The 16,149-nt window shown below is 44.4% G+C and overlaps 1 protein-coding gene across 3 annotated transcripts in view; it reads left to right on the plus strand.

The window, feature by feature from the left end:
* LOC126259279 (tubulin epsilon chain-like) overlaps positions 1-16,149 on the plus strand; it is a 136,363-nt gene that overhangs the window by 21,349 nt on the left and 98,865 nt on the right. For all 3 annotated transcript variants that reach the window (XM_049955925.1, XM_049955924.1, XM_049955926.1), the window contains exons 2-3: positions 5,434-5,657; positions 5,780-5,895. In XM_049955925.1, coding sequence (XP_049811882.1) covers positions 5,434-5,657; positions 5,780-5,895 — 340 coding nt within the window. The remainder of the gene's footprint in view (positions 1-5,433; positions 5,658-5,779; positions 5,896-16,149) is intronic.

Genomic DNA, 16,149 nt, shown 5'->3' on the forward strand with positions numbered 1-16,149 from the left:
GCCCTCCAAACAATTGCACTGCTACGGGCGCCTTTATCCTGGCCCTTGAGGGCAATGTCCTCCTAGAGAAGGTCAAGGTAATGGTGTATCGGTGTGATGTAGAACCTTCTATTCCACCACTGATGAGATGCTTTAAATGCTTACGGTTTGGACACATGTTTTCCCACTGCACCACTGATCCCTCTGCAGTGACTGAGAGTGTCCCCTCCATGAGGGGAGTGCCTGTGCTCCCCCGCCAGTGTGTATAAATTGTTGTGGACAGCATTCTCCATGTTCGCCTGCATGCCCGGTGTTTGTGATAGAAAGGATTCAAGAGTACAAAACCTTAGATCGGCTCACTTACACTGAGGCTCATCAAAAGTATGACTGGCTCCATCCCGTATCTATGACTTCTACTTTTGCTTCAGTTACGTCCATTCCCCCTCCTCTTCCTAGCCCCACCCCATTCGCCCCATGCCTTCAGCCTCCTCCTCACTCACCCACTCTCCCTCCCCCTCCCCCTCCCCATCAGTACCCATACTCACCCCTCCCAGTGCTGCTCCCCCTCCCCATCTGTACCCATACCCACCCCTTCGGGTGCTGCTCCCCCGCCAGAAAAGTGCTCCCCTTCTTCGGCGGCCCCCAGTACTGGAGCTCCCTCCCGGGACTCCTCTTCCTGGCACCCCCCCCCCCCCCCCCCCCCTGAAAGGCGATATGCTGCTCCACATTGGCAGCATGATCCGCTGCCAGTGGCTGCCAAGATTGCCCGGTGTAATTGCGTGCTCGCCCTTGCTGAAGTCTGCCCTTCTCTTTCATCCCAAGAGAAGAAGCAGAAACCCAAGAACAAGGGCAAGGCCCCTCTGGTACCCCGTGAGGTGCAGCATTCCCCTCCTCCAGCCATTGAATCAACATAGTCTGACCCCACCTATATGGATATTACCATATCCTTATTGGTAACAGATGGCGACTCGGCGGCGTGACCAACTCAGATCCATTTGCTTCTCATTTGGTCTCCGGCTTGAGAATGCTCCAGTGGAATTGTAATGGATATTTGCGTTACCTTCCAGAGTTGCAGCCCCTTCTTTCCTTCTACTCTGCTGCTTGTATTGCGCACAGGAGACCCATTTTGTCAATTCTTACTCACCTGCCCTTCGTGGGTTCCACACTTTCTGTCGGAACCAAATTGGCACCTTGTGGTATTCTGGTGGTGTTTGCACCTTTGTCCGCAAGGACATTGTTAGTAAATGGGTTCCCCTCCATTGCTGTCGGGGTCCATCTGGCCACTCCAATCACAATCTGTAATCTCTACCTCCCACCTGACAGGCCCGCCCACATCCCTTGCTCTAACCACACTTCTTCAACAACTCCCTTCTCCCTTCCTGCCACTAGTGGACTTTAATCCCCACAACCCTCTTTGGGTAGTCATACAACTACTGCCCTGGGCAGGACAGTTGAAGCTATTCTGGCAGGGCTTGACCTCTGTTTACTAAACACAGGCGCTCCCACACACTTTAGTGTGGCGCACGGGACTTTCTCTACCATTGACCTCTCCATCTGCAGTCCCGGCCTTCTTCTCTCCATTCAGTGGGGTGTCCACCATGACTTATGTGACAGCGACCATTACCTGATTATTTTGACCTTCCTTCAGCGTCTCTCGCTCCATCACCCTCCCAGGTGGGCCATATATCTAAGGCTGATTGGGGTGCCTTCTCCTCTGCTCCCATCCCCCCTGTACTGCTACACGACAATGTTGATGAATCTACACAGACTTTTTGACTGCCACCATCCTTTCAGCAGCTGTTTCAGCAATCCCTTCTTCCTCAGGTTCCCCCCGTTGGAAGATGGTCCATTGGTGGACTCCGGAAATTGCTGCAGCCATAACAGACTGCCGCCGTGCTCTTCAACACTTCAAGCGGCACCCTTCTACTGCTCTTCTTCTGGCCTTTAAATGACTCCGTGCCTGGGACAGCTACCTAATCAGATTTCAGAATGGATTTGCTGGGAACGATATGTAGCTGCCATAGGACAACACACCCCATCTTCAGAAGTCTGGGCGAAACTCAGGCGAATTTTTGGCCACCCTCCTCCCACCGGGGTTGCAGGAATTTCTGTGCGTTGTGTTGTCCTTATCAATCCGGACTTTGTAGCAGAAAATTTCTCTCAACACTTTGCTCAAGCTTCGGCATTGGCTCAGCATCCACCCATGTTCCTTCTCCTGAAAGAGTGCTCAGAACGACTGACTTTATCTTTTGTTTCTCGCTGCTCAGAGCCCTATAATGTCCCATTCAGCGAGTGGGAATTCGCCAGTACCCTCGCCCTTTGTCCCGACATGGCCCCTGAACCGGATCAGATACATAACCAAATGCTCCAACACTTATCGGTGGCTGGCCTCCATCGTATACTGACCCTCTTCAACCGTCTGTAGAGTGAGGGATTCTTTCCTACCCAGTGACAGGAAAGCATTGTTTCGGTGTTGAAGCCAGGGAAGCCACCTCTTCAGTTGGATAGCTACCATCCAATTAACCTTACCAACACCTTCCGCAAGCTCCTTGAATGCATGGTGAGTCAGCGGCTGTTTTGGATCCTTGAATCCCGTGACCTTTTGTCATTGACTCAGATTGGTTTTCGCTGTGGCTGCTCTATGTTGTATAACTTGGTCCACCTGGAGTCTGCTATCTGGTCAGCTTTTGCCCATTGGCAACACCTCCTTGTGGTCTTCTTTGATCCGCATAAGGCCTATGACACCACCTGGTGTCACCAGATCCTCACCACCCTTCATGAATGGGGCTTATGTGGCACTCTGCCCGTTTTTATGCGTAACTTGCCTTCTTGTCACTCTTTCCAGATCCAAGTTGGCTCCTCCTACAACACTCCCCATCAGCAAGGCAATGGGGTTCCACAGGGTTCCGTGCTGAGCGTCCCTCTCTTTCTCATAGCCATTAATGGTCTGGTGACAGCTGTTGGGCCGACAGTGTCCCCCCTCTTTGTATGCTGACGATTTTTGTATCTATGTCGCTTCCTCCGTAATGGGCACTGCAGAACGCCGTCTACAGGGGGCAATCTGCCGGGTGCTCTCATGGGCTCTCTCCCATTGCTTTCAGTTTTCGGCGGCCAAGTCGTGTGTCATGCATTTCTGCCGTCGCCGTACAGTCCATCCCCATCTGGACCTGTTCCTCGATGGCCAGCCCCTTGAGGTGGTGGACACCCATCGCTTCTTGGGTTTGGTCTTTGATACCCGGTTGACATGGCTCTCTCATCTTCACCAGCTGAAGAGGACGTGGTGGTCCCATTTCAATGTCCTTAGGTGTCTGTGCAATACCACCTGGGGTGCAGACCGCTCTGTTCTCCTGCAATTGTATCAAGCGCTGGTCCAATCTCGTTTAGACTATGGAAGTCCTGCATATGGTTCTGCGTTGCCTTCGACGTTGCAGATACTAGACCCCATCCACCACTGCGGGGTCCGACTTGCAACTGGTGCCTTCTGGACTAGCCCTGTGATTAGCCTTCACGCAGAGGCGGGTATTCCACCACTGCGAGTTTTGTGCCAACAACAGCTGATATCTTATGCGCATTTGCTGCACCCCAAAGCACGCTAAGCATGGTCTTTATCTAGACACGGAGATCAACCTGCTGCAGCGGCGACCACGATGTGGGCTTACCATGGCTGTCCGCATTCAGTCGCTCTTTTCTGAGCTCCAGAAATTCCCTTCACCCCCTCTTTTCGCTGCTCACGCATGTACCCCTCCGTGGTGCGTCTCTCAGCCACAGCTCTGTCTTGATCTTTCAACCGCTTCAAAGGATTCTGTCCCTCCGATGGCTCTTCACCACCAGTTCTACTGTCTCCTCCATTCCTTTCAGGGTTGAGAAGTGACCTATACTGATGGCTCCATGGTTGCTGGCCGCACTTGTTTTGCTTACACCTCTGCGCGATGCATGGAACTTTGTTTCTTGCCAGATGGCTGTAGTGTTTTTATTGTAGAATTGGTAGCCATCTTGCGCACCTGGAACATATTCGCTCATGCTCAGGACTATCCTTCAATATCTGTAGTGACTCATTGAGCAGCTTGCACGCTATCGGCCAGTGCTTCCCTTGCCACCCTTGGTCATCGGCTATCCAGGACTCCCTTTCTCTCCTTGCTCAACATGGATGCTCGGTGGTTTTCATTTGGACCCTGGGTCATGTTGGGATTCCTGGCAATGCACTTGCCGACCGACTGGCTCAATTAGCTACTACCAGGCCGTCCCTTGCTATTGACATTCCAGAAATAGACCTTCACTCGGCATTACGTCATCAGGTTTTGGGCCTTTGGGATGCAGAATGGCACACTCTTTCTTTGCCGAACAACCTCAGTGTGATTAAGGATTCTACAACTGCATGGTGGTCCTCCTTACGGGTCTCTCGTAAGGCCTCTGTTGTCCTATGCCGCCTCCGCATCGGCCATACTTGGCTGACTCACGGTTATCTCCTCTGTCGTGAGGACCCCCCCTCTCTGTTGTTTTGGATCGACGTTGACTGTAGCTCACACCTCATTGGACTGGCCCAACTTAGTCGCCCTGCGACGGACTTTTGGCTTTCCAGACTCGCTACCCCTGGTATTGGCTGACACTACCTCAGCGGCAGATCTCATTTTATGTTTTATTCGTGATGGGGGTTTTTATCGCTTTATTTAATGGAGGGACCTTCCACCTTATCAGTGGGTGGAGGGGATGGCAGGCCCTCTTGCTGCCTCCTTCGCCCCGACTGGATTGGCTTCAAGTGGGCTTGGTGGTTCACCCCGGCCCTCTGCTTTTCCACTCCTTTCCTTATGGGGTCTGTTATGTCTTGAGCGTTCCTCTTATCTCCTGTGCTTCTTCCTTCACGTCCCTGTCTTTAGTCACTTTCACTGATGACTGCGTAGTTTGGTCCCTTCTCCACCCAACCAATCAACCAATCCACTTCCTCACTTCATCTTCAGGTAGCACATGTAAATATGTGTTATAGTCTTTAGTTGGTAAGAATAGTGCTTGAGACTAAATGTACCTATTTCCTCCATTTTTAGTGCTTTTATGACAAAATTTGAACCCATTGATGAACTATTCACCACCAAGGTGAAACACTGCCCCTATGTTGTACACAGTTTTCAGTGGAATCTGATTCCACTAGCACCATCACATATCAGAAATTGGATGGCTAAGTTTTCACCTCCTTTGGAGTGAACAGAAAATGTCTGTTTACTGTAAAATTACCCAGTGCTTAAAAGTTGGCAAATGTACATAAATATGTCATAGGTTGAGGAACTGTACATAAAGTGATACAGCTAAGACAAACAAGATTGTAACTGAAGTGTGAACGGTCAGTCACCCTCATATTTAAAGAAACATTTAGAAATAACATAAATGCTATTTTGTCAACATTGCAAATGTAAATACAATTTATAATCAATGTGTTGCATGGTCCCTTATATCTTTTTTCAGTTGGCCAATGTGGTAATCAGATAGGAAACGAATTCTGGCCACTTGTTCTTCAGGAACATGGTATCCATTGGAAGAATCAGAGAATTTCCACACAGAAGCTACAGAAATCTAAGCAAATGGAACTATCAAAAGCACTCCACAGTTTCTTCTCCATACCCAAATCTTCAACAGAATCCACGTACAAAACTGTGGCTGATTTGGAGAGAGGAAACGTAAAAGCAAGGGTAAGTTCCAAGTATTTGCACATGGCATCTGTGTTAGTGACCATTTTCCAGCTAACATATTTCGGTAAGCTGGAAACAAAGAAATTTCAAGTGCCGTTTTGATGAAAAATATTTATTTCCAGGCTTTATGCATTGACATGGAAGACAGTGTCGTTGCTAATTACAGAAATGGGCCATTGCGCAACATATTTGATAAAGCCTGCTTACTGACAAATTATCCTGGCTCGGGAAATAATTGGTAAGTGATTTTGTCCTAATAGCAAGCTCTGTATTTCTTTCACTTGCATGCGCGCATGCCCATATGCATGTGTGCACAAACGCGCGCGCGCGCGCGCGCGCGCGCGCGCGCGCACACACACACACACACACACACACACACACACACACACACACACACACACACACACACACACACAGTCTTTACCAGTGACTAGAGGTCAACTACAAAATTTCAATTCTGTTTTAATCCACATGTCTACAATACAACTCACAGTCAATCTCTCTACAAGTAGGAAACAAAGCAAAATGAATCTCAGGAGATACGTGCATAGAAGTCACGTGGGAGGGAGGGGAGAGAGACAGCAACAGCTGTGTGACATATAATGGGAAACAAATGAGTAAACATTAAGTTTCTAATCATGTGGCTGGTCAGTGCAAATGTCTCACACAATACTTCAGCAGTGACCCAAGTATGCAGGTGATATGGACTACTGTTGTATTGGGAACAACACAGGCATTTGTGTATTTCATTTCCATTCCCATTGATTCCCAGTGCTACTACTGACTTACTGCCACCTTACTTGCCCAGCATTCAATAAGAAAGCAGTGGTTGGTTTCTTATTTCCTCGGTCTGCTCACTGCAGGCACTTATTCTGTGTTTTGGGTAACAATTTCAACTGTGCCTTAGATAATGAATAATTGTATTTAACATTTTACTGAGATTGAAATCATAGCCTCCAATGCAGGTTCTTAAATGAATAAAATGGTCTTGCTTTTTATGACATCCTTGAAGGATGAGTACCGTATTTACTCGAATCTAAGCCGCACCTGAAAAATGAGACTCGAAATCAAGGGAAAAAAAAAAAATGTTTCCCAAATCTAAGCCGCACCTGAAATTTGAGACTCGAAATTCAAGGGGAGAGAAACAAAGTTGGTCCATTGTAACGTGAGACACAATTTAGGTCGAATGGATGAAGACACAGCTACAGTAGTTTGGTTCGAGTTGTAAGCCTATCAGTTACGATTTACCAGGTAGCCATTGCTATGCATCAGGCGCTCCGTCCATGTTTATGCGGATACCCTTCCTTTTTCACGTGCTTCGTCTGGTTTGAATCGATTGCTTATTTTGCTTTGATCCGATAAGTGCCATTCTCTTTGATAAATGTGTTGACGTCACTCTAAGCTGAAAATGCATTGTGTCATGCATTGTTTATCGCATTCAGATAATGAGTGTTCACGCCGCTAGCGGCATGGTTTGCCATTGTGGGCACTACCGCCGCTTGGAGAGAGAGAGAGAGAGAGAGAGAGGGAGGGGGGGATTGCCCCATTAGCGAAACAATGGCAATAGACTGCTATTTGTTGTTACTTACACTGCTGCTTTCTTTGATAATGATCAACAAGAACCAAATAATAGACTGCTTTTGATAGATGTTCTGAACGAGAGTTTAAGGCCCGTCCGCACGCAACGATCTGTCTGCGCAAATGTCTGTGCACATCACACCTGCGCAGACAGATCGTTGCGTGTGGACAGGAGATTTGCACCGACATGAGGTGTGTGCAAACCTGGAAGTTTGAGTTGGAGGTTTGAGCGAATCATCTCAAATCTGTATGTTCAAACCACATGTGCGCAGACAAGTTGGAGTAAATCTGGCGCGAAACAGCTGCTTGTTCAGTCTAGTGTTTGTCTTTATGCGCACGGAGCATTAAAATGGCTGACGCTCGTCAGTGTTCTAGACAGTTTATCAGTGAATTCATTGAACTTTATAGAAATGACCCATGTTTGTGGAAGATTAAAAGTAAAGAGTACAGTGACAGGAACAAAAAGACAGCTGCATACAATGCATTAATTGAAAAATTACGAGAAGTTGACACACCGGCGAACTGAGAAACGGTAATAATAAAAATCGTTGTGGACTGTTTACTGTAAATAATTATCAAAAGTTCAAAACTCTCAAAGATCTGGTGTTGGAGTGGATGAAATATACCAGCCAAGTTTGTGGTATTTTGTGATTCAAACACGTCTAAAACAGCAAAAATATTGTGATTCTTCATCAGCAAAAATGTTATTTGTAACTTGACAGAATTAATGTACTTGACTTGCCTTCATGAACTTATCCTTCAGGACAGCGTAAATGCTTCACTTGTGTTGAGTATAATTTCGCTCAGTGCTTGTTTAGAAATTGCAGCTGAAAATTTAAAGTCCTTATAGCTCCTTCCTGTTGCCAGGAATCGTAACCCATTACTGGCCAATACTCTGTCGGATCATTTTTTGCAAACTTTTATACGCAAATACGTTACTTTGAGCGATTAATTGAATAAAAAGAAAAAGTTGTTTTGAAAATTTTCAGTTTATTAGAACAAAAACTACAGACTGTCCCATTTTTGGGACATTGGCCAAATTCGCTATCCAAATTCACAAGCTTATTCTCCATGCATAATATTGTAAGAAACAACACAAACAATAAATAAAGAATGTTTTAATATTATTGAATGTCTATTCAGTATGAACTGAAGCAAAACACTTGTCGTGTACACTAACATTGCACCTATCACAAATTTTTGTTGTTTTTTTCTTGCAGTAAGCACATCTCTTCTGTGTTTTACTTGGCACAATGAAATGATTTCCTGGATCTAGTCGTACATCTGTGCTTACCCGTCCTCCCATCAATTTCCTTCCTTGCGGTCCTCTGGTTTTTGGTACTGATCCTGTTTTCTTTGACAGGTAAAACATCACTATTCTCCGTCGGACATCCAAAAGTGAGAGCTTCTCATTAGAGTTAGCAATTTGGTATGCACGCCATGTGTTTACTATGCAGATATCTATCATCTGTGTGAATAGTAGTCACCACCATTTCTTTGACCTTATCCTCGTCCTATAAAGTGATATCTGTTTGTCCAGTAGATCTACGCCACCCATATGGCACTGTATTCTTCAATGAGATGTGGCATTGTAACAGATATTTCCTTTTTATTTGCCTATGAGTATCTTTTAGTAGAACTCAGGGGAGTAATAGTACTGTAATTTGTCGCTACACATACTGGTGTGTTGTCACTCCATTTAGCAACCAGAACTTCATTCTCTTTGTCAAACATGTAGTCATAGAATCCTCGTTCCTTTTCTTTTGCCATTCTTTTTGAGTCATTCAAAGGACATGCATTAGTTCGGATCTCTCTTATTGATCCTGTAACTTTCATTTTACTCTTTCCGAGTGTGATCAGTGTGTCAACACGGGTGAAAAAGTTGTCAAAGAAAAGCTAATCATTCGGATACTCTGATTCTGGAATCATGCTGGTTAGTTCATTTATTACCCTTGCACCTAAATGCTCCTGTTTGTTGTCAGTCTTGCCACAGTATGGCGAAAAATTATAAAGAAAGCCATTGGAACTTGTAAGACACCAAATTTGATAGGCTTTTCCCTCAGAAAAATTTTAGCTGAATGTTTGCCATAATATCGTACCATCATTTCATCAATTGAGAGTTCTGAATGAAATATGCCAAATTTACCAAATTCCTTTTTCAGCATTTCAAAGTACAACCTCATTTTGTACCTCTTGTCGTTTCTGTCTATTTTGGAGTTGTCATTGAGATGAATGAATCTCTTTATTTCCCAAAACCTATTTCTTGACATGGAGTTGAAGACTAAAGGAACACCGACATCAGGAGCCTGTTCCCAGTACATATTCTCATGGAGAAGCCTATGATAACCACTCAGAAGTAGTAAGCCAATAAATGATTTTAGTTCTTCTTTGGTTAGCAGAAAATCTATTTTGTTAAGTTGGCAAGCATAGATTTCGCTTTGTTCAATAATAATATCTATTAGTTTCTCAGAAAAAAAATCCTCAATCACCTGGCGCACTGTCTTATTTGCTAAATATTCCGCAACATAATGTTCATTGCTCTTCCCTGATTCACTAGTGTTCGTGTACGTTGGTTGACATTTATACCACTTACATTTATATTTTTTTGTAGATAACGTACCACTTTCTGCTCCATGTCCTAATGCTTTCCTTCTTTTGGCTTCTGGAGATACAACTGTAGCATTAGCTTCATCTCGGCTGGTTATGAGCCTTAAAGTACCGGCTACATCTTGGACAACAGACTCATTGTTAAGTACATTTTCGTCAATGTCTTCTTCATCTGTTATTACACCTGCATCGGGTGGAATAATCGCCAATTCTACGTCAGCATGTTCATCGTCACTCTCTTGATGGTTCTCTAGTTCTTCTACAATTTCTTCAAGTGTAAGTCCACGCAGCATGTTTTTATCCTGTTGGAATCGTAAAATTCGAATAGAATATGAAAAAAAAAAAAACAGATATAAAGAACGTAAAATGCAATTCTTCTCTGTATAATACGTGTATACAAGAATAGGGCACATCAACAAGAAATGATAGTGTAACATGCCATTGTGCCATTATTGGGACGCATAAAATATATCGATATCGCACTTACTTGAAAAAAATCTTAAGTATACTTAATCTTACACGGACATCCATATATTTATAACAAACACGCCCCGACAATTAAATCACAGCTCATTGTCGTCCAGGAACTACCAGCAGACATACAGTGCTGCCAAGCGCGAGAACAAAAAATCAGCAAGTTTATAATTTTCCTGACGTGAAGTACTTAGAAAAAAGTTATTTATTTTACATTTACAGGCATTATAGCAGTTAGTTGAACCTACAGGTGCAACAATAAAGGCTAAAAGCTCCATTGCTTACATAGAAATAAGTAAAATATACGCGTCCCAAAAAAGGGACAATGGCCAGTAATGGGTTAATGTCACCGTCAGCCGTTCATGGAGAGAAATTGCTCTTCTCATTCAGGTATTATTTCGTATAATATGAGAGGTTACGAGCGTTAAGAGACAATTATAAGTTTCGACATCCATCTGTAAATAATTACGCCAGTCGTTAGGGTGGCCCTGCAACTCTCGCAGTAAATGTACGTGCGAAAAATGCTTCCGCTTTAGCAGCCACTATGTATACCATTTTGACCGCTCTCTCTGTTTCCTGCGTTTTGTCTGGATGTTTTTCGCAACACAAGTTGCGAACACAGACCACAACAGAATTTCTTCAATTCCTAAATTTCAAAATAAATTAATTAAACTTCTGACGTTCTCGGCGAGCGTAGTCGCTTGCCACTGATATTTCTTTTCTACACCCACAGATGGCAGGCGAGTAGTAGATTGGAGTTTGTGTCGTGTGAACACAACACATTTGCAGCGATCTTTTGCATGTGAACTGCGCAGACAGATCGTTGCATGTGGACCGGCCTCAGCGTAAATTTTTCTCCGTTTGAAAATCTTTGCAGACATTCTGCACAGAAATTAAGAGTCATCTTAGATGTAAAAATCTAGTCAGTTGCCGTGCTTCATTTCTGACTGTATCACTATTCAGTATAAGAATAACACGAATATGAACATGACGTGATATACACTCCTGGAAATGGAAAAAAGAACACATTGACACCGGTGTGTCAGACCCACCATACTTGCTCCGGACACTGCGAGAGGGCTGTACAAGCAATGATCACACGCACGGCACAGCGGACACACCAGGAACCGCGGTGTTGGCCGTCGAATGGCATTTGTGCACCGCCGCCGTCAGTGTCAGCCAGCTTGCCGTGGCATACGGAGCTCCATCGCAGTCTTTAACACTGGTAGTGGACCATTCGCAACCGTCTCCATGAAGCTGGGCTATGGTCCCGCACACCGTTAGGCCGTCTTCCGCTCACGCCCCAACATCGTGCAGCCCGCCTCCAGTGGTGTCGCGACAGGCGTGAATGGAGGGACGAATGGAGACGTGTCGTCTTCAGCGATGAGAGTCGCTTCTGCCTTGGTGCCAATGATGGTCGTATGCGTGTTTGGCGCCGTGCAGGTGAGCGCCACAATCAGGACTGCATACGACCGAGGCACACAGGGCCAACACCCGGCATCATGGTGTGGCGAGCGATCTCCTACACTGGCCGTACACCACTGGTGATCGTCGAGGGGACACTGAATAGTGCACGGTACATCCAAACCGTCATCGAACCCATCGTTCTACCATTCCTAGACCGGCAAGGGTACTTGCTGTTCCAACAGGACAATGCACGTCCGCATGTATCCCGTGCCACTCAACGTGCTCTAGAAGGTGTAAGTCAACTACCCTGGCCAGCAAGATCTCCGGATCTGTCCCCCATTGAGCATGTTTGGGACTGGATGAAGCGTCGTCTCACGCGGTCTGCACGTCCAGCACGAACGCTGGTCCAACTGAGGCGCCAGGTGGAAATGGCATGGCAAGCCGTTCCACAGGACTACATCCAGCATCTCTACGATCGTCTCCATGGGAGAATAGCAGCCTGCATTGCTGCGAAAGGTGGATATACACTGTACTAGTGCCGACATTGTGCATGCTCTGTTGCCTGTGTCTATGTGCCTGTGGTTCTGTCAGTGTGATCATGTGATGTATCTGACCCCAGGAATGTGTCAATAAAGTTTCCCCTTCCTGGGACAATGAATTCACGGTGTTCTTATTTCAATTTCCAGGGGTGTATATATTCTTCGGCGTTTGCTGTTTTCTCACTCTAGTTTCGTAGTTTATTACGCAGACAGGGTTTAAATGAGATAGCAGCAAACACGAAAGAATACTTGGCATAATGTTTACATTCGTATTATTCTTATGGTGAAGAGAATACTGCAAGTGATTCACGATTCATAAAAGTTCCTATTAGCAACCATCTCGCCACAGGTAGGAAAAAATTCAGAACGTAAGAGTTGGCCATATTGACATACATCTCAAACAGTCTTGCCAGTCGGATTTTCGTAGTAGAATTTTAGTGATGGCTTCAAATGCGGAGTGTGTTGTTGTGTTCAGACCGTAGACTGGTTTGCTGCAGCTCTCCACACTTTTCTATCCTGTGCAATGCAGAGTAACAACACTTATAAAATAAGAATGAAAATAACTTAGAAATTAAACGCTGAAATTTAAAAGAAAATTTTATTAGGTTTGTAATACATATTATACGAAAAGTTTAAAACATCAGTCATGATTCTGAATCAGTATCACTCTATTCTTTGTTGCGTATTTCTTCATACAGAGCATCGTCGTCCGTACCATGTAGTGCATTGGATATCGAACATTTTTTAAATGCTTGTTGCACAGTCTGATTTGGAACACACTTCTATGCATCATAAATCCATTGGCATACTTGTGACAAACTTGTGCGTTTTACATGCTTTGTTGGTGTCAGTTGTCTGTCGCTTTTCGAAAGCCAGTTTGTGTACATGCGTTTAAGCTTGTCCTTAAATGGTTTATTCAACAGACGTCAAGTGGTTGCACAATTGACGTCATCCCGCCTGGAATTACCGCCAAGTCCGTTTTGCTTCCCTTTAATTTTCGTTTTACTGCAGGTGGTGTATGGCCTGCGTACGCATCTAATACCAGCAGACTGCACAAACCAAGTATTGCGCCAGGACGACGATTCCACACACGCCTAATATATTCCAGCAACCTTGTCCTCCGAAAACCACCCAGTTTCGTTTGCTCGTACAATTACAGTTTTTGGAAACACTTCTGATTTCGGTAAAGTCTTTCGCTTGAAAACTATGAATTGGGGTAATTTATGTCCATCTGCTGTGCAACCAAGCATGACGGACATCCGCTGTTTTTCACCCCCTGATGTAAGAACACTTATGTTTTTCTTTCCTATGGCGTCAACCGTATAATTTGACGGCATGTCAAAATATACGGGAGTTGGTCAGCATTTCCAATCTGATCAAGAAGGTATTGCTTTTCTGTGCGCCGTCTAATTATGAAGCGCTGAAATTCCACAAGTTTTTCTTCATAATTTTTCGGCAGCTTCTGTGCGTCTGTTCGCCTCCGAAGTGAAAAACCCCAGCGCTTCATAAACAGATCAACCCAGCTGCGACTAGCCTTAAAATTTTCGATTTTTTGCTCTCTAGCAATTTCATGTGCCTTAATTTTTAAAATTTCAACGTTCACAGGCAGGAATTTCTGACATTTTTCCTTAACAAATTCGTTTTTTAAAATCACTTCTATTGCATGATATCGGCCACACTTTGGCGCACTAAATGCTTTCCTCCTACTTGAACTTTCAAATAATTTGTCTCCCTTCAGTCGCGATCGCCTGAAGTTGCTCACATCAATCCTGTATCGCAGACCAGCAGCTCGATTAGAACTTTGTTCCGCAAAAGAAATAATGCCCCTCTTGGATTTGGAACTATAATGAAAGCGCTTCATCGTGGTTCACTAAAGGTGCGTTTACACTGCGATTTGTATCGGCACATGTATGAGATACATGTATATGCTACTTTGCGACATGTATCGCGAAATGTATGAGTTGACAAGTATCAACTTCATACATGTATGAGCGTGCGTTTTCACTGGTTGATTTGTATCACTGTGCGATGGCTTCCGACGACGATTTGGAAGATTTCACATTTTTATGTGCTGGTACACTTGCTCTTTTGGAAGATGATAGGAAGATAAGGCGGAGGAAGCGTAGATGGTGGCAGAGAGAGTTTCTTCGCAAACGCTCTACTCACGGAGCTTACGCAATGCTCGTTCAGGAATTAATGCTAGAGGATGGTGCATATTTTAGAAATTATGTTAGGATGAGTATGGAGGATTTCCGCGGTTTGTTATCTCTTGTTGCTCCTCTTGTGTCCAAAACCAACACAAACTTTCGGGAAGCGATTCCACCAGAGGATCAGTTGGCAGTAACACTCGGTTTTTTGGCCACTGGGGATTCCTTTTCGACGTTAATGTATCTGCATAGAATATCAAAAAGTGCCATATGCAACATTATTCTTCGTGTTTGCGAGGCCATTGTGCAAGTTTTATCCCAAGAAGTGAAGGTAAAAGTTTTATATATATATCAGAGTATGTAATACATTATATAATTTTTTCATGCATCTGGCACGTATATCAGTTTTTTGCCATTATTCCGGCGGCCTCGCGTGATAATGTTGACAACGGATGCTAATGCCGACAATCGTGTGTGAGACGTTGGCATTAGCAATCGCGCGACAATGCAAATGTTTTGCCATGAAATCTTCGTTTTACGAAGGTACATACAAGTAACTGTCAACCAGGAACAGCAGCACAAATTTTCTGCCGCGCCGTTGATGTTGCCAACATAACCACGTGAGGCTGCTGGAATAGGAACTAAAATTTTAACGGCACATACGTTTTGCAGCATAAATTTCTCAAATTTTGCTGAAATGGGTTAGCTTTTAGTTCTTTGGAACGACTGACATGCTTCACTCAGTAATACAATATCACAATTTCTGAGGACACTTTCTGCACAGTAAAGATATCCAACAACATTAATTTGTATTTAGTTTTATTAAGTAGTACTTGACAGCACACGACATGCATATTTCAACATTTATACATGTTTTTAAGGAATCCATATATTATATTGCATTTGCATCTAAATGGTTCAAATGGCTCTGAGCACTATGGGACTTAACATTTGTGGTCATCAGTCCCCTAGAACTTAGAACTACTTTAACCTAACTAACCTAAGGACATCATACACATCCATGCCTGAGGCAGGATTTGAACCTGCGACCATAGCAGTCCCGCGGTTTCGGACTGAGCGCCTAGAACCGCTAGACCACCGCGGCCGGGACATTTGCATCTATTAGTTCATCGTTTGCCTCCTGCAAACATCTGTATATTCCGTTCTCAAGTTTTGCCATAATTCTAGTATGGCCATTTTCATAAAGAAATCTGAGCTTATTGGCGACAAAGTCACCCAAGTGGGTAAGCTGATCCCTTTTTCTGCGTGCTAAATTGTCGCCAACTTTTCTTAAGGTCTGTAAAAGACCTCAGTCTTCATCCAGGTCTCTCCTGGCTCTCTTCAGTGCAATTGATCTACCACTTCCACTCGGACTTGGAGTGGTACAGGGTGACACGGTTGCAGATCCACTTTCATGTGAAGGCACAGAGATGACTGGAGTGGTTTCCACTTCCACAATGTCTTGTGGGGGCGTGGCAGATGTCACCTCCTCCATTTCTGTTACATCGAAAGGGAAACTAATGCTTCCTTCTCCTTCACCATCTCCTTTTGTGGCTGGGGCTTCCATGACCTTTAAAATACATAAGACATTTCTAAGACAAAGTGAGCTATATGTTATACATACATTTAATCAAAGTATCTTAACGTATTGAGAATTCTTTGAGTGTCCATGCGTAAATTAAATTAAAAAGGTAACAATTTTCTTTCCAGCTTCCTGCTACTGCAGAGGAATGGCTGAAA

The sequence above is a fragment of the Schistocerca nitens genome, chromosome 5, assembly GCF_023898315.1.
Source record: "Schistocerca nitens isolate TAMUIC-IGC-003100 chromosome 5, iqSchNite1.1, whole genome shotgun sequence".
Lineage (NCBI taxonomy): Eukaryota > Metazoa > Arthropoda > Insecta > Orthoptera > Acrididae > Schistocerca > Schistocerca nitens.